The sequence below is a fragment of the Leiobunum rupestre genome, chromosome 6 (genome assembly GCF_980474605.1).
Source record: "Leiobunum rupestre chromosome 6, qqLeiRupe1.1.hap1, whole genome shotgun sequence".
In the NCBI taxonomy this organism is placed as follows: Eukaryota; Metazoa; Arthropoda; class Arachnida; order Opiliones; family Sclerosomatidae; genus Leiobunum; species Leiobunum rupestre.
Genome location: NC_143389.1, coordinates 64,580,148 through 64,604,880, shown reverse-complemented (window position 1 = coordinate 64,604,880; position 24,733 = coordinate 64,580,148). Strand labels below are relative to the sequence as shown.

General features: G+C 35.8%; 2 protein-coding genes across 2 annotated transcripts; one reads left to right on the top strand and one right to left on the bottom strand.

Moving 5' to 3' along the window:
* The first annotated feature begins 905 nt into the window (after positions 1–905).
* On the top strand, positions 906–3,517 carry LOC149942975 (uncharacterized). Its single transcript, XM_090177846.1, has 4 exons — positions 906–1,024; positions 1,105–1,218; positions 1,755–2,720; positions 2,787–3,517. The coding sequence occupies exons 1-4, from the start codon at positions 1,016–1,018 to the stop codon at positions 2,883–2,885; spliced, it is 1,188 nt and encodes a 395-aa protein (XP_090033972.1). The 5' UTR covers positions 906–1,015; the 3' UTR covers positions 2,886–3,517.
* An 11,099-nt stretch (positions 3,518–14,616) lies between these two features.
* On the bottom strand, positions 14,617–16,782 carry LOC149942974 (uncharacterized). The gene is made up of 4 exons (XM_090179569.1): positions 16,679–16,782; positions 16,498–16,608; positions 15,203–15,883; positions 14,617–14,721 (listed from the first exon to the last, which is right to left on the bottom strand). Exons 1-4 carry the CDS (start codon positions 16,754–16,756, stop codon positions 14,617–14,619), a joined length of 975 nt encoding a protein of 324 aa, XP_090035695.1. The 5' UTR covers positions 16,757–16,782.
* Positions 16,783–24,733: the final 7,951 nt, after the last annotated feature.

Below are 24,733 nucleotides of genomic sequence, written 5' to 3'. Positions count from 1 at the left end.
GTCGATTGATGTAGCGAAATTAGCTCAATTTTATGTCGAAATAATAGACAGTTTCAACAAATTAACACACGTTAACGCGAACGTCTACGTCTCTCCCCGACGTTTGGTTCCAGCGTCGGGCACAGACGTTGGCTTTTATGCATTTGCATGAGTACATGAGACTGTTTAATGAATGTTTGAGTTTATTCTTCAAATCAAAAGTTAATCTTAAGAAAAGATAGGAAATATAACTATTAATAATAAAAGTTACAATATAATACATTAATAGAATGCCCAAATATACAAGAAACTCCTCTTAAAGCTAAATATTAGTTTTCAATTAGTAACATGGCTGTCAGAAAAAAAGACAGATACGTTTTTAAAGCCTGTAAAACTAATTTCCATTTCTAGCTGTCAGAATATAAGCGCTTGTCGTCACAAGATGGCGCTAACGTAAAAAAGAAGAAAAAATAATGAAGTCCTTTCACTACCTTAATTCGCAATTTCAAACCCAACCCATCAATTGATGTTCGTATATTGAAGAGCGACAGCGCGGAGTTCCTCGAGGCAATAAATAATGGAACGCATCGGGAGCGTCAAGAGACTCTCGCTATCTGGATCGCGCTCTTCTGTCTTTGGCCACTATAGGTAAATGGGTGGAAGCTATTGCGTAAAATAATACATAAAAGACGTGGGCCGCTGGAGTAATATTTGTGGAAAGAAAGGAGAGCGCCAACGGATGAGGGAAATCTTTTAATGGGGTTTAAATAATAATAATAATGATTCGGGGGGCTGGCGTCAACGGACACGATATTATTGGGGCTGCATCTTCGACAGGCTCACCTACCTCATTTCGCCGTTAATCTAGCGTAGGACAGCTGAAGATTAAGACTGACCTTCTATTGCCAAAAATTAGGAGATGGACATCGGTATAAAAAGGAGCCATCCGCCTCGAAATTATTCACAACCAACTCGGACTTCGCAGAGTTTACAACCAAACTGAAATCTCGAGAACCAACGCAAAGTTTCCCTCAAGATGTTTCGTGTACGATTTAGTTTTACGTTTCTGCTCCGCGGCTGGAAAATTTAAGTTTTTAAAATATGAAATATTTTGTATTTTTTTAGTTATCAATCGTAATAAGCCTGTGTTTGGTCGTTTATTGCGGCAACATCAAACCCGGAGTCTACAAGCTAGTGAGTGTCGAATCTCAAGAATCTCACGGACCATCTGCTCAACGGGTACGTTTTATTCTGGATGTAAAACATGGCGGCGGGAAATATCACTCTATGTTCCCAGTGGGGTATTTAGAAAATCTCAGAGTACTAGAGTGGAAGATTTTTTATGTTAAGCTATCTGCCATTGGTATTTCTCCGATTATTTTGCGTTAATTGGCAATGGTAAAATCTTAAACCAAAACAATTTCGCACAATTCGTAATTTTAAACTACTTTTGAGTTTTAAGAAGTAACCTAGGGCCTCCAATTCTTGAAACTAAACTGGTTAAAAGAAAACCCAGGGCACAGCCATTACAGAGGAGTTAGAAAAATGATATCTAATTAGCGAAAGGAAAATATAACGACCTTTTTTAGGAAATGATTTTAATTACGTTAAATATTTCGCCAGGAAATTATTTATTTATACACTTGGATCTACCTAGTTGTCAGAATATCATAAATGAGAGCTCAAGTTTATTTACCAAATTCTAATCTGTCCTGGTATACTGTAACCCATTGGATGTAGAACCAAGTCTTTTATGTTATGTATCCACTTATCAGAGAGGATCAGATCCATGGGCCCAACAACAAGGAGGACAATCCAGCCAGCAAAGTGGAAGCCACGCTCCATGGGCTCAACAACAAGGTGGCAGATCTGATCCATGGGTTCAGCAAAATGGTCAACGTTCTGGTGCCTCAGACCCATGGGCTCAGCAAAATGGTCAACGTTCTGGTGCCTCAGACCCATGGGTTCAACAAAACGGTCAACGTTCTGGTGCCTCAGACCCATGGGCTCAACAACGAGGAGGACACTCGAGCCAGCAAAGTGGAGGCTACGCTCCGTGGTCTCAACAACAAGGAGGCAGATCTGATCCATGGGCTCAGCAAAACGGTCAACGTTCTGGTGCCTCAAATCCATGGGCTCAAGCTGGTGGAAGCTCTAGGCAACACTCCGCGGGGGCCACTCAGTGGTCATCGCAACAAGGAAGGCAATCTGGTGGTTCGGCTCCGTGGGCTCAAAAACAGAGAGCTTCTTCCTCCAGCGCTGCCGTATGGCAACCACAATCTAATGGTTATTCTCAATCCGCAAGTTCTGATCCTTGGGCCCAACAAGGAAATCACCAGCCAAGTGGAAACGGACCATGGGCTTCTCAAGCTAAGGGCAAGCAATCTGGCCACGGAAACCAATTCGAAAATGAAACTCCCAAGCCATACGCTTTCAACTACGTAGCTGATTTGGACGATGGTATGTCCTCGAGAAAGGAAGAAGCTGACGAAAACGGAAAGGTCACCGGATCCTACTCCATCAAAGAAGCCGACGGACGAGTCAGAACCGTAGAATACATCGCTGATTCCGAAGGATTCAGGGCTCACGTCATGACCAACGAACAAGGAACCGAGAGCAAAAACCCCGCCGATGTTGTCTTGCAGTCCGACGCTCCAGCTGTGGATTTCAGCCAACAGCAATCCAAATACGGTGCACAGAGAGGCTCCCACAGTGGAGGCTATTCCCAGGCCGGTCACCAGGTATAACCACACGCTTTAAGCGTAATACGCTAGAAAAATATTATAATTTCACTTCACGTTTTTCAGGGAGCTGGTGCTGATAAGAAGAAGTTCATCTTGGTACCGGTTGATGTGAGCGGAGACGGTGCTCAGGGTGGTCACGGACATACTGCCGGATGGAACTAAAGTGGTTCCTTTTTGCACGGGACATTTCTCTCTAATCTAGAAAGCACTTTTATATAAAAACAATTTTGGTGACTAGCAAACGAGCTTGAACTTTAGATGCTTTGAAGAAATTTATTATTTAAACTATATTAATTTTAATTTTTTTTAGTTTAGCGTATTTTCCTATTCTCTTATTGTTTTATTATAGTTTTTCCTTGGCCACATGTCCGCGCTTTTGTGTTAAAATAGGTGTACACTTTTTGTTCAGAGATATATTTTTGGTGTGTTTCTAAATTCTACTATTGGGATAGATTTAATGTTTTCTAATTCCATTTAAAATTAAATGCGGTTTTTCTAAATGTATTCTACGCAGTAAGCGAATTTTAAATTTCCGTCTTTACGCATGATGTTCTTTATGATGGGGAGTTTCAAGTAAGGCTCGCGTCGACGGGTTCTGTGGTGCTGCTACCTGGTAGTGCAGTAACAGACATTTCGCTAATGTGACCAAGCTTTATAATGCTCCGCAACAACTTAGTTAATATCCCCATTGTAAACTAAACTAATATTATCCTATAAACTGATATCGTGTTTTTGTGGAATGAGGGATAACGCGCGTGTATTTGTTCTTTTGTATATATACATGTGTATGTAAAATACTGAAAAATTAAAGTCCGGATATTGAAAAATTTAATTACACGAATTTGGTTCTTAATTTCTTGCTAGTTATTTTCTTTCTCTTATTCAGAATGCGTACAAGATGTGCAAATTAATAGAGACCTGTAATTGGTATTTTAAGTAAAGTTACTTAAATTCGAATTACATAGTCAGTTTACAGTGCTTACTCTGCATTTTCATTGGATAATGTCTAGCTGCATAGCACATGTGCTATAGAAGCATCCAACTTCCAGTAGAAGGAGAGTAAAACGAATAGATATTTAGTCGGCCTTCAAGACAATCTAACAAAACGGTTGAAAAAAAAAGATTTCATGTAAGTTCCGTTATCTATAGTATAAGGAGCGCTTGGTACGTTGGTCGTCGTCGGTCGTAAGTCCGAGCTTTCAGGAATGTTTACTTAGTCTGTCACGAAGCCAAAGGCGGGGCGGCGAGGAAAAAGCGACCCGCGGAACAGAGGGAAACCGAGACTGCATTTGGCTTCGTTACTGAGGTGGTTCGACTATGTATTTTCTCAAAATCTGTCACCCCTGAGAGGGGGGGGGATATCGTATGGGGTAGTTTCGGAAGGCCTGTGAGATTCGGAAACGGGGAGGTGGGAGGCGGGGGCGGGAGGTTTCGGGGTCGATCCGATTTGAAAGTCCCGTGGCCCTCTCGGCGTACGTTAGTTCCGTGGCCTTTATGCATCAGCCATTGGTATTGTATACAGGGGGTTTAAAGGGGTACAGTGGGTTTGGTACGACTGCGAGTTTGAGTTATTTACCACGAAAATTCTCGCATTGGAAAGGGGGAGGTGGGTACCACGGTAATTATCACATGGGCAAAAGGGGGAGGAAGGGCCTTACTGGGGGTACCCCGGTAATTATCACATGGAAAAAAAGGGAGGTGGCCTTACTGCGGTGATTCGACTATGGGGATAAGGGTGCCACGGAAATTATCCCATGGGTAAAAGGAGTAGGGTGCCTTACTGCGGTGGTTCGACTATGTTTTCATGAAGGTAGGAAATGCGGATTTGAGGAAATCCCAATTTTGTTCTCAGCGGGGAGCTTTTTAAGAAACTCGTATTTGGACGTTTTCATGGAAGTCCACTCTTTACTTTCAAACGGGTTTCACACCCCAGAAACCTCTACACTTGGAATGTTCTTACTACTCCCCCCCAAACGCTGTGTTCAAAAATTAACAAGTTGATTGAAAGGCACCCATTTTGCACCATCAGTGAACCATTACGCACCCATGGTGTTCAGTAAAAATTGAAATTTCAAAGGGGGGGGGCAACTTTATCCGAGCCCCCCCCACTTCCAATTTTCCCTTAAACTTGTTAACCAATCAAACGCACCATTATGCACCACAGTCGAATTAAAAAGTGGGGGCTAGGTTAACCCCAGCCCCCCCCCATTCACCATTGGCATCGTAAATGGTGCCATTCAAACGCACCCATTACGCACCATTATGCACCACAGTCGAATCGTTACGCACCATACTAGTTAAGGAAATAACTCAATTTTTACATTTTGATCTATCCTAAATTTTAGAAAACAGACGGTGAAAGGGGGGGGGCTGGGGTCAACCTAGCCCCCCCAATTAATATGTGATGTAATGCTATAGGGATAAGGGTGCGTAATGATTCGACTGTGGTGCATAATGGTGCGTTATGGGTGCGTTTGATTGGTTAACAAGTTTTAGGATAAAGTTGGCCCCCCTTTGAGATTGCAATTTCTTACTGAACACCATGGGGGGTACGTAATGGTTTACGGATGGTGCAAAATGGTGTATAATGGGTGCCTTTCAATCAACTTGTTAATTTTTTTTTGGGTGGGGGGCAAGTTAACTGAGCCCTTTCGAGTTCTTATCTGTAGTTTACGTCACTAGGAATTTACCAGGTTACCGCCCCTTTTCCGCGACTTATTTTAAATAAAAATAAAAAATTTAAACATTGAAATGTTCGCGTACGATTACAAAAACCTATTCGCAAAATTTACTAATTTAATCACGTCAACAATTAAATGTATTGTTTATATCTTTATATTTCTGCTTACATTTATTTTTTACTTTAAAAAGTGTCGTTAAAACCTAGGTTAAAACATGTAAAACCACAACCTTTTAGTAGTGCTCGGAATTATTTATTCATTATCATAAATTGCGATATTTGTTTTCCTCATCGTATTGAAGAAATAAACTTGTTATGTAACCAACGATTTCGTTAATCTACTACTCATTCTACTTATTCAAATAAATAATTGTTTTTATTAAGTTTTAGGTGTATCCACTTTCTTTTATTCAGCTATTTCATCTTGAAATATTACTATTTAAATTAAGGCTAAAAGTATTTATTCGTGAATAAAAAAAGTCCGAGCACTACTTATTAGTAACTACATTTCCAACTAAATAAACTCCCAGTGTATCAAACACGTGTTCGTGCGTTTTCATTCGAAGAAAATCCAGATTTACCAAGCCTTACAATGGCCTTATATACATTTATTGTGTGTTTTTTTGACCCGTCGAGATTTGACTAAAGTTCGAAAAATTGAAGAGATTATATTTTTACCCGGTTTGATTGATAGTTCTCCACACGGTGGCGCTATATTATTACTTTGATATAGTTTCCGCGGGAGTTTTGAATAATTATCCTTTTTCTAAGCGTTATTAAAAGGTAAAAAACCCGCCTTATCATAATGGTTTCTTTACTTTTTATAATCCTACAGGAAGTCAATGGCTCGGCGGTAAACTATCTGCATTGTAACGATGCGACCCGAGTTCAATTCCGGAACACGATTAAATAAAGTAAAAGTCCCCTAGGAGGGGTTATACAATCACCGTGTCTGTCTGTGGGTCTGTGGGTCTGTCTGTCAGGCCTGCGAACGCGTTCGCATTTTCGGGGCAAAGGGTAATCACTGCGTACGCAGTTTCTCGAAGGGTTGGCAAAACCACCGTGTGACGGTGAGCGTTAACGGAATCATTTGCGGTTTGGATTGGATGGTGTTTTTTCGCTTACGTTTTTGTAATGTTTATGCGTAGGTTGTGAGTGTTGAGTTTGTTGTGTTTGTGTTCTGATGGTTGTGCATGTTGAGTCTGTTGTGTTTGTATGGGCGTTTTCTCACCAACTTCTTCCTAATGACTTTGGGACGGACCGAGTGCTGAGTGTAATGCTACCTCTCAACGTCCAATGGCAGGGTTTCCACCAGTTGTACACGGTATTCGTCTTAGTATCAATTTGCGATCGCATCGGGTGGGATTTAAACCCAGGACAGGCGGACGTTCTACCACAGAACCACCGACACCTGTTACGCTTTATTGAAAATTAGACCTTCAGCTTTATCGGAAGCGTATTTAATAGAGTACGAAATTTTGGTTTAATTGAAATAGAATTGAAATTGAAATTATTGCATCGAAGAAATTCTAATTTAGCGTTTCTCTATTGATTAAAAACAAATGCGCCACCCAGGTTTCGAACCCAGACCATTCGGCTTGGCAGTCGATCGCTCTACCACAGAACCACCGATAGCTGCTTAGGTTCACTGAAATTAAGACACGCATCGGAGGCATAATAGGTAATAAAGTCTTTTTTTATTAATGAATTTATGAAGGCCTAATCTGGTTTTTTTACGAATGAAATTTTAAAGGTTAAACCTTGTTTTAGCGCAGTCAGCCGAGATTAGAGGGTTAAAGGGTAGACCCTGTGGGTGGTCCACTTTGTTAGTTTTTTTGTTATTTATTTACGGGTATTCTTAACGACCTATATATAGTTGTGTTAATTCAAAGGAGATAATTTAACGTTAATTGCTTTAAGAGCTGGCGGGTAGTCAAGTGGCTCTCTGTGCTTTGTTGATGGTAAGGTTTTTGCTTCTTGTAAATATATTTGGTGTGGATATTTGGATATCTACGATTTCTAACGCAGTCAATGATTTCCTGGGTGTGCGAATCATTATATGATATTGGAAATTGGACGGCATTGGTCTTTTTCATGCGGTATGTGTCACAACGTCAACTGGAAGTCTACGAGCGTTGAAATAAAATGAGCGTTAAAGATGCGGCAAGTATTTCGTAAGCGAGAAAAATACAAATACTATCTGTAGATATTTCTTTCATTAAAATTTGCTTAGTATTATATTCAACTGATAAACATGTACTGTAAAAAGGGTTAAATTCAATTGTGCATTGTTTTAGTAAGTCTAACTCGCTGTTGTAACTACTTAATTTATAATATTCTGAATAAATTAAACTCGATTGTTTCGTCTCAATTATTTAAATTAAAATTAAAATTTTATACCGGGCAGGGTTTGAACCGAGAATACGTTTTTTGTAAATAACTCTGAATTGCGGAGATATCTTTGGGGGTCGTGTCGAGAAATTAATACCACTAGGGACCATTCTTCCGAGGAGAGGTATATTTTGGCTTGCCAACTTGTCTAATTTGCAGCCGCTAATTTCGGAGGGGGGGGGGGGGGAATCGCCGGGGGTAGTATCAGAAGGCCTGTGTGTTTCGGGAACGGGGGAGGGGGGGAGTTGAAAGTCCCGTGGTCTCTCGGGGAGTCGGCGTACGTTAGTCCCGTCTAGGAATATGAAAACTCCTAGGTCCCGTGGCCTTTATGCATCAGCCATTGGATACAGGGGGTTTAAAAGGGTACAGGGAGGTTCGGAACGACTGCGAATTAAAGTTATTTTTGCGGGAAAAGGGTACCACGGAAATTCACGCGTTGGACAGGGGGAGGAGAATACTACGGAAATTATAACATGTGAAAAGCGGAGAGGGGTACTACATGGGAAAAAGGGGGAGGAAGGTCCTTACTGGGGTGGTTTTACTATGGGGAAAAGAATACCACGATAACTATCACATGAGGAAAAGGGGGAGGTGGGTACCACGGTAATTTTAACATGGGAAAAAAGGGGAGGAACGGTAATTATCACATGGGAAAAATGAGGAGGAACGGTAATTATCACATGGGAAAAAAGGGGAGGAAGGGCCTTACTGCGGTGGTTCGACTATGGGGTAAAGGGTGCCACCGAAATTCTCGCGTTGGAAAGGGGGAGGGAAGTACTACGGAAATTATCGCATTGAGAAAAGGGGGGAGGGTACCACGGTCATTATCACATGGGAAAAGCGGAGAGGGGTACCACGGTAATTATCACATGGGAAAAAGGGGGAGTGGAAGGGCCTTACTGGGGTGGTTTTACTATGGGTAAAAGAGCACCACGGTAATTATCACATGGGGAAAAGGGGATGTGGGTACCACGGTAATTATAACATGGGGAAAAAGTGGAGGAACGGTAATTATCACATGGGAAAAATGGGGAGGGGGAACCCCGGTAATTATCACATCTGCAGTGGATCGACTATGGGGAAAAGGGTGCCACGGAAATTATCCGAGTGGAGCGCCTCGAAACACACAACTAGCTGAGGGCCCGCATGTAAGGCGGGCTTCTCGGCTAGTATCAACATATACAGTGGTGAAAGGGAATTGACTCTCTTATTTTTATCCCCCCTGTTAAAATTCTGGGCAACTACTACATTGATTTGTGTTCTTGTATTTTAACGTTATCACAACGTAACATGACGAATAACATGATTGCCCAAATTTATGATAGTGCCAACTCAGAATAATTTAAAATTTTGTTCTTTGGCTTACACGTTATGATAGATTTTTAAGTCCTGAGTCCGAATATATATACATATTAGCACTTTCAATTAGTATTTAGTTTTATAATTTAATGTAAAATAATGGTATTTCAATAGCCGTGTCAAAACTTTACAGATTGTTGACGTCATGAGTTTGGTCCATTTCGGCGCGCTCGAGCGGCGGGGAATTTCCAGTAGTCTCCTTTCTACTATCGCGTAGAGGATTTGTAAGCGCGTTTTTTTACTTTCTTCTCGCGGACCACGCGGTTCGAGATTCTCGAATCACGACTTCACGAGCCGGCTACGTGTAAAAATATTATTTTCAAAGTAGAAATTGAAGAAAAAATCGATAACAAGGTATTGTTTATAAATTATATCATTATTTCTTATACGTAGTCATTATAACAATATTTATATTCTACGGAAAGATGTCAGCGAAAGCACCGAAGACCGTGGATGCCACAGTGTATTTTTCAGTTCCTTCCTGCAGTAATAATAACAACATCTTTAAATCGAATGAGGGTCTTAAAGCGTGCGAAAGCGATGGTAGTAAAATTTCCTCCTGTAATCCCCTAAAAATTCTATCTCCAGCTCGTTCTAGTAGCAACCAATAAACATCAACCTATCTATGACGTAGCAGTATGTGATAAAAAAAGTTACGCTATCTTTCTATTTTAAAATTTGAAATTAATCGTGAATATTTATGTTTATACCAAATGTTTTATAACTATATTTTTATTTACTATATTTTTCAACAACTGATGTAAAAACTTCATATACGTAGAAAATTCTGACACAATCTCTTTAAATTTATATTTCATTCTATTTTCGCTCGACTATTTTATTTCATTTTCTGTATTAACAAAACAGACGAAAAATCGAATAACCGGTTTTTTTCGAGCCCTTTATTGTATGCGGATTACCCGTGAGTTGTTTGACAGTTCAAAAAAGCCAAAATAATGAGATCATGTTAAAACTTCCTTCTTTTATAAATCGATTACTATGAAAATCTGCTTCTCAAAAAAGTACAGTAAGTTCTAATTTTATTTCTTCAAGTGGACTCAAAGGGAGATGTACCATTTCCATTTATATCAAGAATTTGGACGTCACCTCACTGACGGGAAGCGACTAGAATTATTAAGCACTCCAGCACCGTTAATATAAATATTTGGAATCCGACATGCATGGAATTCTACATTAAAATTAGTGGTGGATTGAAATATATTAAAAAAATTAAAAGAAAATATATTAATTTGACTATTATTTTATTCATTGCAATTTTAAAATACCACAGCGATTTTCTAATCATTGTCACATCAATCTAAGTATGTGAGAACAGTGGCGTAGCCAGAAATTCGTCAATGGCGGGTGAATGGTATGTGAATGTTAAGAGGGGTCGAGAAGGTGGAAATTTAGTACAGTCAAAGGTAGGCAAAGAGAGGGAGGGGATCTGGACCCGGAACCCCCCCCCCATTGTCTACGCCACTGTGTGAGAAGTATAAGTACTATACAAACAATATCTGTTATTAAACGTTCGTCGCAGAGCTAATTAGGGTTATTAGAGTACATCTGGTTTTAATTAACAAATTGAATTGAGTCTGGGATATTAAAAATATTTGTGATAGGAGATGAGTGGGAGCTCAATTTTTGAGAGGCGTAAGTGAGACATTAAAATGTTTGATAGTGCCCATCACTGGTCGGGTCAAAGGTTCAACGCTTGTAATGAAGACGCGAGTCAATCCAAACTGATAAATATTGACGTTTAAAGAGAGTTCTGACGGCTCTCTAATTTGGGGCGGAAAGATTTAATTCCGCTACAGTTGAAAAGAGGTCATGTCAGCGAGAGAGACGAGAAAAGCGGCACCTCCAAAGAACCAGATTCATGTCCGCTGTTAAAACTTGCCGCTAAAACGGAAGCTATTGTCTACAAAGCTTAAAAGTCTTTCGAAAAATGCAAAAGAACTACATGTAACATTTTAGAATTTACTTCGCGAACTAAAATGTAAAAACGAGCGTGCAAAAATTACACTGCCTCAGGATATTTTCTTGCTTTTAAAGCACATTTTCCCAAGGTGATTATTTTCGAAATGTATTTTTGGATTTGAAACGTATTTAAAAAAATCAACACGCGAATAACACTAGCAAAAAAGCATAGAAGTAACTAAAAACTATGAAAAAAACCAAAAAACTAAGAACTATGAAAATATTAAATCATTGACAAATAAAACTTATAATTATAATTATAATATATAACACTTAAAATTATCTCTATGCGCGACCAAATTTTTGACGATCACATTAAAGGGAATATAACCTCTAATTGTATTTCTGTCGCCCTCCGAGGGTTCCAATATTGTCCGCTGCATCCCATGGCTTTTCACACCTGCGGCGCTGATAATCGCTGATTGTGAAGGGAATAAAGGAAATTTATGGGGTCTTCCATAAAGAATGCGTTGGAGGTTCTATTCTCTTTAAGAGGTAGGTATTCAAAATCTGCACCTCCTTGTGGCTACGTTCTCAACTATGCATTTAGATAGAAAATCGCGTCAAGACAAATTAGCCCATAGACCAAAGAGAAGGCTTCCAATACATGGCATTCTAGTAGGATTTCTAGTCGATTTCAATAGTTACTGGCATTCTTGACACAATTATCATTCCTCGACAAATGGTCCCAGGTTGTCAACCATACCCCTCAGATTTCTTTTAAAATTAATTCTTGGGGTTAGTTTTTGCGAAAAAAGCCGATTTCCAAAAAATTGACATCCGATGAATAGTTTTTGAGATGTTAGACATTGAAAAATTGCAAAAAATGGCCAAAATGGCTTTGACCCCAGAAATAGGCAAGTAAATATCAGAATGAAAAATTACATGAAAGACATTATCCTGCGTGTTCCATCAATAATTTTCGAATTTTTGTACATTTAACCCTTGACCTCTTGTAGGTTAAAATCTTTGACATTAAAATAGGTTTTTTTATTTGAATTATTTATTTCTAATTCCCTGGATGTATAATAGAATATTTTTAGTTATCGATAAATATAGTAATTTATATAACCTCATACCAAAAAAATATTTCATTTTCCGTTATTTGTCAAAAATGTACTTGACCAGTGTTCGTACACGACCTGGAAAACTTGGAAAAGTCAGGGAATTTTAAAATGTTTCCAAAAGGTCAGGGAAAAGTCAGGGAATTTAAAAATGATTTCAAAATGTCAGGGAAAAGTCAAGGAATTTGAAAATGGTCCCAAAAAGTAAGGGAATTTGAAAATGACCCCAAAAAATCAGGCAAATAAAGTTTTGAAAGAAAATATTTTTCAAGATTTTTACCTCAAACCATTCTACAGAAATGGTCAGGGAAAATTTGGCAATTTGGTCAGAGAAAACCTGGAAATTTCAGAGAATTTAATTCCGGAAATTTTTTACGAACCCTGTTGACCCCTAAAAATGTAACATCGTAATTTTTTTAATAATTGACCGATTTTATTGTGACGAAGCTCATTTTAAATCTATTTTCTTGTGTTTTCAGATTATGTTTTAGAAAATTAATTTTCCTTAACCACTTGACCCTTAAAACGAAGTTTAAAATGTTTGACCTCTGACCTTTACTTGTATATTTGAACTCAAAAATATTTCCACCTTTGTTTTTTATTTCCCTGAGGGTTTTTACTATGAAATGCTAAAATGGCAGTTTTATATTTTAAATTCTAGAGGAGAAAATATTTTGTATCAAAACGGTTTATACTCTTAGATTTTAAAGAAATTTCGTTTTTTTTGGTATGGGGTTATATAAATTATTATATTTCTCGAGAACTAAAAATAAGATATTGGGATTTTACCATATTATAATGAAATACATCCAGCGAATTCGAAATAAATAATTAAAATAGAAAGAGACTAGGTTAAGAGCAAAGGTCAAAGATTTTAATTTACAATAAAATAGTCAAGAATCAAATGAAAAAATATAAAATTATATATGGAATGTGCAGAATAATGTCTTTCAATCAAGGTTTATTTAATTAAAATCGGATAATTTTTCATTAGGATATTTACTTTCAGGAGTCAAGGCCATTTTTGCAATTTTCCAATGTCTATTTTTTCAAAACTTCATCGGATGCCCAAAATATTTTGGAAATCGGCTTTTACTCAAAAACAAAAAACCAAGAACGAATTTTAAAAGAAATCTGAGGGGGTAGCGTTGACAACCTGTGAGCATTTGTCGTGGAATGACTCTAATATATGTAGATGAATTCTTCTTCCCTTAGGATATTAAGTAATATTAGCTGTGATGCGGCTTACACATCCGCGGTTTGGCGAATATTTCGCATTAAAAAACCTGTGTCGAGCCTGCGCAGGTACGTGTTTTAATTTAATGGCCTAGATGGAAACGTTTGAAGTGATTTAAACAAAACAGTTAGAAAAATTATTAAACCAGGAGTTTATAAAACATACAGTAGTTTATAAAATATTGAAATTTCAATCTCAATTTTTTTTATATACAAAAGGTTTTTTTGCATAGATGTAAGGAACTAAATCGAGGGCTATAAGTCATATGCTGACTTGACCCTCTTACTGCAAAAAATATGTAAGAAATTGAAATAAAAATGATTTGATTTGATCTGATTTGATTTGATATATACAGGGTGTTTCAAAAGGTGATGTAAAAATTTTGAGGAGTTGTAGGGGGTGAGTTGAGAAGTATGCCTGTTTTTTTCCCATTTTCCTACGATGAGTTAAAAGAGCGCCAGAGAGCTTCAAAGTGTAGTGTTGGCTGCAACTAACACAAAACCAAGCAGCAGGGAAACGCGAACATTAAGGTTTGGGCTCGTGTGATAGGTAACAAAGGACTATATGTAAACAAATCGAGGTAACCAGCGTAAAAAGTAAACTTAAACAGAATCTTAATTTAAAACAATCCCCCTGTATCATAAAATATTCCCCCGTTAATCCACAAGAAATTTCATCGTCCTTTGTTATTTTTGAAATAAGGTTTATTTTTGTTTATAATTACAACGTGACATCTTAAACATAAAATTGAAAAAAAACCAAACGCAGACATACATATTACATTCGATCATATAGAAACACACATTCGGTACGTATTTTAACTTTATCACTAGAACAGTTCCTGTTTATTTTGCTTCAGACTAACGGTATATCGGGTACCTATTCCACTACATTTCACAATTCAGCGGTACATGCTTCAAGCCGCCTTTAGAATATCCCTTGAAAATGAAGGTATTTATTTTGACACCGAAAGCAATGTATGACCTTTAGATTGTAAGATTATTTTGAAGGACAAAAGCAATACTTAAAAACACCAGATATTTTAATTTAGAAGTATTTAAAGAAAAGTTACGCTAAAATAACCGTATTCCCTGACACTTATCCGATCTACTCTAATAACATGATCTTGGATTAGCTTAAGACGAGGCGAAAGACGCGCGAATTTGTTGTCAGCGGCACAAACTATTTCCAGCCAACTGGAGCTTGACCAATGCTCTTCTGACCCGATACTTCGCTGGAATCAATTGGAATCAAGAGAAACTTCATGCCACTAGGCAATGGGTCCGGCTAAAATGGAATAATATATATTATTGTAAAAAGTTCAATTTTCAAACTAAAATTTAAATAATGTATATATTTTTTAGTATCTATAATAAATGTAGAGTGTAAATAACTGTATCTTCTTCAAGTGCTCAATAACCAATTTTAGCAAAATTTTTAACAATTTTGCAGTGTAAAAGTATAGCTCTAGTAATTTAACAGAAAACCCGGAAAATGATTAAGGCAAGGACATCTATTGGCTTTAACTATATTTAATAGGGTGCTACTTCCAGAACAAATATTACGTCATACGTCACAGAGGGCGCTCTAAATTATTCCGTTAAAGAACTATTCCATCAACTAATTGTGTAATGGGAAAATCAGAGTTGGTCGATCTTTGACATCCAAAATTTTGATTTAACACTGCGCAGTGAATTTGGAAGGGGCCATCAAAAATATTACGCAAGTTACCTCGTGAATTGTAAAACCTTAGCTTAAATTATAGTACCTTAAATGGCTCCTGTGAAGAGCCTCCTCCGAAAACCGACATTTGTTCGTACGGTTTCTGTTCGTATGGCTTTTGTTCGTAAGGAGAGACTGGTTTCTGTTCGTACGGTTTCTGTTCGTAAGGAGAGACTGGTTTCTGATCGTACGTCGGTGAGACTGGTTTCGGTACGTATGGTTTCTGATCGTACGTCGGTGAGACTGGCTTAGGTTCGTATTGGCTGTAGTCGACTGCTGGCGCGTTGGACTGCAGCGAAACATCCGCCGGGTCTTTGCTTTCCGTTCCTTGTTCGTTGGTCATAATTTGGGCGCGGAATCCGTTCTCGTCAGCGACGTACTCGACGGTCCTGACACGACCATCGGCTTCCATGATGGAGTAAGAGCCGGTGACTTTGCCCGAGCCATCCGATTCCTCTTTCCTCGAAGACGAGCCGTCCTCGGCTTCAGCCGTGTAAGCGAAAGAATACGGTTTGGCCGTTTCGTCTTCCTTGGGTTTCTCGAAGCTAGGCTGGGGTTTCTTTGATGAAGGTGAGAACGGATCCGACATGATCATCTGTTGAGGAATTGGAGGAGACCAGGCGGGAGCCTCGGTGGCTGGTGGCAGAGGGGCGGTGGTAGTTGATTCCTGAGCTGGTCCCTTTTTAGAATATTGTGGTGAGCCACCTCCGTACCCGCTAGGGCTGAACTGCAATACGAGAGGTAAGTCTTAAATTTTAACTTTTGTGAGTGGCTATGGTTTTATAGTTGAGAATTTCGTTCCAGTTAAGTGTTTACGTCTCCATCTCGGGCTTATCCAATTTTTTACTGTGTCTATAGAGGTACGCTACTACCAATTTAATTCTGTAAATTTAAGTTTGTATTTAACTCGGATGAAACTGAGAACTTACCAAAATATCTAAAGCTATCGGAGGAAGCGGTTAATATTGTAACTCTTTGAGGTGGGGTGTCAGAAATACTTTCTATGAGTGAAGGGCGAATCCATACATAGACCCGAGGAACTCCTAATGATGCCCGGTGCTGTTGTAGCTGATGTAATATTGAAGGCCACATAATCACTAAATTCGCGGAAATATGACTAGAAAAATGTCTGAATATGATCTTCTATCAAGAGTATAGGGAAATTATTTTTCAAATAATTCTGTGTCCTCTTAAGGAAAACCCTGTCGAAAGTTAAATGGGAACTTCGGAATGCCAAAAACACTACTTTGCCGAAATGTTTCTTAGCTTCTACGTAATAATGGAGGATCTAACACGTCAAAGCGTGAGGCTCAATATTTTAATTAGGAAAGGGGAACATACGTAAGGTGATCCAGCTGACTTTCCACTTCTGTCCACACTGACGAGTTTGTAGTACCCTTGTCGTAAGTTTCCGCCGTAGACGGCCACGGCCAAACACGCCACGAGAGAAAGCTAGAAAAGAAATATCGCGAGTTGAAATGAATCCAACACGGAATAGTGATAGTGGCGAAAAGGACCATACCCTAAACATGTTTTCACTTTTCCCGTCTATTTGGTTCCAATTTACTTTGGCAGAGCGGAGTTTCGAGTGAAGGTTCATCGTCAAATTCGGGTCCTTATATATGGTTAAGAGGGGTCCTCTTTGGGAAGGTCACGATGAAAAGATGATTCCACTGACCAATAGCAATTAGTGTTTGAATTGATATACGAGAAACATCTCGGCTGGGAAAAAGTGTTCCCCCTCAACCGACGGTGTATTCCCGCCACTATGGGGCCCCTTCGTTTTAAATTTCTACCTCGCGGCTATTTCAAATTGGTCCTGGTTTGACTAGACTCAAAAGCTTCCGAAGATATAAATCAGCCCTGGTGTTAAAAATGCTCTTAACAATCGCCCATATAAACTTATAAGACACGTCGTTAATTTTATAAATATCCCATGTTAAAATCCTAATTTATATTCGATATATAGGGCCAATTTGTTAACTTGAAATGCACCATGTTGTCACATTGTTCACGGCCATCAACGATCAGAGACGGCTTCATTACAATAAAGAGTCGGGCTTGGTAACCGCGCGGTTCAAATGTAATCTCTCCTCTCCGCAAGTCAAGTGTACGAGAAAATTATAGAGTATTAATTAGAGCCCCTATAAAAGTCCTTGAAAAAATGTAATATTTAAGGAGATCAAAAAAGGGGCTGGTTAATAGTGATGGAAGATAGTTTTAATAATTAGGCTTAATGCCAAAGTCGGCTCCGTCTCGATTTCCGAAGGAGATGGACGACGCGAAAACTGCATTCTTTGCTCCAATTTCGCGTCCGATGAGGCACCGCGTCTTAATTTTTTTGCGTGTAGCATCTCGATTGGCCCACTTTTCGCTTTAATAATATTAGTCCCCAAAATGTGGGGAGAAAGTGAGCGCGACGTAAGATACTCGGAGATAGTACGTCGATAAATTTCGGATTTCTGGAGGCTATTTGTTAAACCTAATCCGTGTAAAGCTAGACGTCGCTAGGCTTAGCAAATTTGTTAGAAAAGCCCGATATGTCGGACGTATACCTAGAAGAATATAGCGTCATTAAGCTCTCTATTGTCTGTCTGGGGATTCCTCGGATGCTTTTTATCGTGTTCGAAGGAATCAACTCTCACTTTTCATTTTCGTTCCTCGTCTTTGAAAAAAATTACAAGCAAAAGACACATCCGTGATTATAAGGCTGGGGCCTTGGCCGACTATCCCCCCCCGCCCCCAAACTGTTTCTTCTTCTTCTTAAGCATTATGGTGTACGCCCATTAGCCTGTTTCGGTTTAACGCCGTCCGCTTTGTTCGAGATGCAGCTTTAGAAAATTGCCGTTGTTGTTATCGTTATTTTTCACTATCTCGTTGAGATAGATTCGAAGAATTTCTATAAACCCACGAAACCATTAATATTAAAAAAACGAGACGTAAGTGAATTCAACGAGACGAAGGCGGTTTTTTAAGTGAATCTTTAATCAAATACACTCGCATTGATAATTTTCATGGTTATAGCCTCCAGTTATAATTATTATGGATTACTAGGGTATATAGTAGCAACGCTTGATTGGCAATATTTTATGAAATTACGCTGTTTTAAATAGTCAGAAAAGAGCTATACTTTTGCATGTGGCACACATTGATCGGAATCACCTTTTTCATGGGATTTTTTTTCTAATTGAACTGCTTCCTAGGGAATGTATAATTCAAAGGAATAAAGGAAACACGCGAATTGTATGCGAAAGAAGGTTTAAAAACATTGAAGAATGAGGTAACACCAAAATGTAAAATGTACCTGATAAGTAACCCTGTTTTAAAAGAATACGAAACCAAAGATATGTAATTAATATGTTAGTTTTAACATAAACGCAGTCTTCTTTGGTGGTCTAAGGTAACGTTGAATTAGAGTATAGTAGCTGACTTTAAAATAGCATTTTAATATTATTATAAAAATACGTGTTGTTTTTATGAATCATAATTATTAAAACTTTATATTGCCTTTAAAAAAATTGAATTTTTACAATAAAATACTTATATAGGTAGAAGGGTCGAATGGTAATCAGAACCCTTGTATGTTTTTCGTTTCATACAAAAAAAAACAATCAAACCAGCTAATGGTTAGATAAAAAAATATTAAAAGTCACTTATCTACTTAATAATTATCGTAATTTTATAATTTACTTTTTACCAAAATAAAGCTAGAAACGGCTGTAGTTTTAAATAATTTATTACACATTAATATTAATAATTATTTTATTACACATTAATAATAATAATTAAATTATTATACATTAATATGAATAGTTAAATTATTATACATTAATATGAATAGTTAAATTATTATACATTAATATTAATCATTAATTAATTAAAAATTGTAAATATTTTATTTTAAAATGTTTCTTCGGCCACTTAAGTATAATCCTCTAACCATTTCGCTGCCTGACCTACCATACCGTAATGTAAAAGTTTCTTCATTAAAAGTGGGTGTGAGACTTGGTCAAATGCCTTAGATAAGTTTATGGACACGACATCAACTTGACCTTGGCTTGACGATGGGCGATGCTTTTGGTATATGACGGTTCATTGCTTCAAGAACCCGCTCAGTCAGGAGTTCAGCACATTCGTTAACATTACACCACTCATATAAGGTAGACCAGTCAGCTCTCGACAGCTCAGAGTATAGGCTATGATAATCTCCCTTTTTGTAGTTGAGCTTCATGTCTGTAGGTGGAGGATCACTTCGAGAAATAGCACCATGGTAAGTGATAAGTAGCGGGGGGTGGAAATGATCAACTGGCACTAGTGGTGCGTTGGCTGTCGTCGATGTTACCAGAGAGCTATTTATCAAGATCAGATCCAATATGTTACTATGCGAATTTTGTACAGCATTTACTTGTGTCAGGTTACAGTCAGAGCACAAGTCAAGAACGGCTTGGGCTTTACTACGGACATTGGGGTTACATTCTATGTTGGAGAGTGTTGACCAGTTGACGCTCCAAGTAAAATGATATCGCCAGTTGTGGTAGATAGTTTGTTAGATAGGTTGGAGAGGTTGGCTATAGCAGTATCAGAGTTGAGTTTTGGTGTGACCCTTATGAAAATTTTCTGGGGTTTTCTAAAGGAAATTTAAATGTAAATTTTTAAAGAATTCCTTTAGATTATCCTAAAGAATATTTCGGAATATTGGCCCCTTTTTCTTAAGAAAAATATTGGGTTTTCCTATAGAATTTTATAAAGATTTTCTCTAGAAATACCCTTACATTTTTCGAAAGAATATCTTTAGAAATATTAGTGTACACATATTCTGGAATATGAAGAAACGACCAAGGACGTCATATTTAATTTAAATTAACGTGTTAATATGTGTTTGGAAGTCAAACTCGAAAATAAACTCTTTCTTTGCGACATAAATTGTGTTCTAGAAGGAAATTAACTAGAAAAGCTGCGCAACGTTCAGAAATCTTTCACCGTTTTTTGTTTACCTAACTTGTAAAACAATGCAATCAATTCGCATTTTTAGACAATTTCTATCAAATATTCGCAATTGTGTGCAGCAAATATGACCGAAAAACGTATCGATTGGCGAACAGTATAACTAGACTTAAGGTCATAAGGCATACACATGTATTAAAAATTTCAAAGATAATAGACTAACTAAATTTAGAAATAAATTAAAAATAACACAAAATCGTAATTCAGGTGAATTATGAAATACCTTATTTTTTTCTACCAAAAGAAAAAATTAACGCCCTAAAAATATTTTCTAAAGATTTTTATCATGTTATCTATAGAAATATTTTACTAAACGTGTAGTAAGAAGTGTCTTTAAAAAATTCTATAGAAATTCTCTAGAATTTTTCACTAGACTTAGAAAACTTTACAACCCCTTAAAGCACTTTATAATGTTCTATAGAAAAACATAGAAAGTTTTCATAAGGGGAGGTATAGATTTCCAATTAGTAGGGTAGAATCGCCAGTTTTTATTTGGACAAAAACGCTGTCGTCCGTGGTTTCAAGATCGGGACGGCGCAGGGTTGTAAAATTTTGATGTATGGCAGTTAAAGCTCCACCACCAAGCGCAGTACCGTCAGTCGAAGGCCTGTCAGCACGAAAGACAGCGTAGTTGTCCGGGATGATATCTTTTGTAAAGTGATTTGATGTTAGCCAGGTCTCAGTTAAGCAAATTATAGGATAGTTATAAAGAAGGATATTTGAGTAAAGTTCTTGTGTTTTGGTTCGTAAACCGCGCACGCTCTGATAAAAAATTTTGAAATTAGGATTACGTTGTTGACCCATTATTGTCGTGCGTAGATACGTTTAAAACTGGATCTGAGGCAGGGTTTGCGACAGTAGACGAAGACTTGACTGCTAGCATAGCTTGGTCAGACTAACTTTACTAACATTGCGTTTGATAATATTGACATAAATGAAACATTTAATAACATCTATGCGGAACAATTTTGTAATACCTACAGCAACGTTGTCATTACTCCACGTAATATAAAAGATGCTATAATGAAACTGAAACTAACATTCTCTACGGGTGTTGACAATATCCCCGCCTTTCTGGTTAAAGGCTGCGGCGACTTACTTGCGCCTTTACTTGAACACATATTTAACCTCTCGATACAAACTAAACAATTTCCGCAATTGTGGAAATCTGTCATTGTTAGTCCCATTTTTAAAAGCGGTTTTCCCGGTGACGCCAAACATTACCGTCCAATTTATCTACTATGTGTATTCACAAAACTCTTCGACAGTATTATGCATAGTTATTTATCCAACTGGTTCAGCGCTTTTAATATCAAAGTCAACATGGCTTCACGAAAGGGAAAAGCGTGGAAACAAACTATATTATATTGTTATATCATAGCCTTATTCGCTCGTGGCCCATGTTTGGCTCTTGGCATGGGGTGGTTGTAGTGACTACCTTTTTACAAAAATTGAGACCATTCAAATAAAATTTGTCGGACACCTTTATGTAAATTTCCTACAATCAAAATGCAAATACAATTACAGTGATTTCCTCAAACATATATCAATTGACCCGCTAATTAATATTGAAATAATATTAATATTGAAATGATATTAATTTTCTAATATTAATATTGAAATGATATTAATTTTCTAATATTAATATTGAAATGATATTAATTTTCTAATATTAATATTGAAATGATATTAATTTTCTAATATTAATATTGAAATGATATTAATTTTCTAATATTAATATTGAAATGATATTAATTTTCTAATATTAATATTGAAATGATATTAATTTTCTAATATTAATATTGAAATGATATTAATTTTCTAATATTAATATTGAAATGATATTAATTTCCTAATATTAATATTGAAATGATATTAACATTGAAATGATATTAATTTCCTAATACTAATATTGAAATGATATTAACATTGAAATGATATTAATTTCCTAATATTAATTAAAATATCGAAACACGTATCGAAAACACCGGCCTGTAACCTTTTAAGTAATCAAATTGACATCTCAGATATTAATAAGCATAGGTTTAAGGTAAATTTCTTTGAACATGTTTAGTTTCGCCTAAAGGCAATTTTGGGAGTTTGTTTAATTTTTTTTTACTTAAACAAATATATTTCAAATGTATAGAAAGTGTCCAATATTATTTCCTTGAACGTAAAAAGGTTATATTGTACGGTTTCCCTTTTTGAAATTTTAATTTATCTTTTCAATTATAAAGGTTAGATAAATATTAGTCATGTAATATTATATATCATTACCGGATTTAAACTTAAAATGTATTGTATATGCAAGCGTAAAGACATTTTATAAAATCAACTATTCCCGGCTTATAACGCACACAAAAAAAAACCTTAACTGAATAGTGAAGGCTAAACAACAGCGCATATCTCAAAATATAAAACCAATGTAACCACATTAATGAAAATGTATCACACATTTAAAGCCGATAAAAAAACATGTAAAATAAATTACGAAGTTACCAGAAAAGTAAGCAAAACGAAAACAGAGAAGATTCTTCGTGTACAATCACAATGCGCAAAAGAAAATTATAATACACCCAATGACAAAAAGAGGGCGCTTTTGGAAAAACCTTTTCCCTAATTCTAAGAAACTGCGTACGCAGCGATTACACTTTGCTCCGAAAATGCGAACGGGTTCGCAACCCAGACAGACACACCCACCGACAGACAAGGTGATTGTAATACCCCTCCGAGGGGACGTAGAGGTAAAAACTAATTGAATATGTAATACTGAATTAGTATTAATTTAATAAATATTAATATTGAATTAGTATTAATTAAATAAATTTTAATATTGAATTAGTATTAATTTAATAAATATTAATATTAAATTAGTATTAATTTAATAAATATTAATATTGTATTAGTAATAATTTAATAAATATTAATATGGAATTAGTATTAATTTAATGAATATTAATATGGAATTAGTATTAATTTAATAAATATTAATATGGAATAAGTATTAATTTAATAAATATTAATATTGTATTAGTATTAATTTAATAAATATTAATATTGTATTAGTATTAATTTAATAAATATTAATATTGAATTAGTATTAATTTAATAAATATTAATATTGAATTAGTATTAACAAGAATGTATTTATTTATATTTAGGAAGAATGATTATGTTGCGACAATCGCCGGGCACGTTGAACGCCTTTCCCCCGTCTCGCGCGGGGGGAAGACAAAACGTCACCGGCGTTTGATTACCATCGCGTTAGGTGACGTAAATTTTAAGCAGCCAATGAAATACCGGGACTATTTGTTTTATTTTAAGTGGAGGAGCGTACTGGGGGGACCAACGGGTGGATTGAGAGAAAGGCTAAAAACCGTCTCGACATAGACATTCTCCCTAGGTATAAATAAATACATCCTTGGTATAAATAAATACAATCTTGGTATAAATAAATACATTCTTGGTATAAATAAATACATTCTTGGTATAAATAAACACATTCTTGGTATAAATAAATACATTCTTGGTATAAATAAATACATTCTTGGTATAAATAAATACATTCTTGGTATAAATAAATACATTCTTGGTATAAATAAATACATTCTTGGTATAAATAAATACATTCTTGGTATAAATAAATACATTCTTGGTATAAATAAACACATTCTTGGTATAAATAAATACATTCTTGGTATAAATAAATACATTCTTGGTATAAATAAATACATTCTTGGTATAAATAAATACATTCTTGGTATAAATAAATACATTCTTGGTATAAATAAATACATTCTTGGTATAAATAAATACATTCTTGGTTTAAATAAATACATTCTTGGTATAAATAAATACATTCTTGGTATAAATAAATACATTCTTGGTATAAATAAATACATTCTTGGTATAAATAAATACATTCTTGGTATAAATAAATACATTCTTGGTATAAATAAATACATTCTTGGTATAAATAAATACATTCTTGGTATAAATAAATACATTCTTGGTATAAATAAATGCATTCTTGGTATAAATAAATACATTCTTGGTATTAATTTAATAAATATTTTTATTGAATTATAAATATTTATATTGAATTGATATTAATTTAATAAATATTTATAATGAATTAGTATTAATTTAATAAATATTTATATTGAATTAGTATTAATTTAATAAATATTTATATTGGATTAGTATTAATTTAATAAATATTTATATTGAATTAGTATTAATTTAATAAATATTTATATTGAATTAGTATTAATTTAATAAATATTTATATTGAATTAGTATTAATTTAATAAATATTTATATTGAATTAGTATTAATTTAATAAATATTTATATTGAATTAGTATTAATTTAATAAATATTTATATTGAATTAGTATTAATTTAATAAATATTTATATTGAATTAGTATTAATTTAATAAATATTTATATTGAATTATTATTAATTTAATAAATATTTATATTGAATTAGTATTAATTTAATAAATATTTATATTGAATTATTATTAATTTAATAAATATTTATATTGAATTAGTATTAATTTAATAAATAT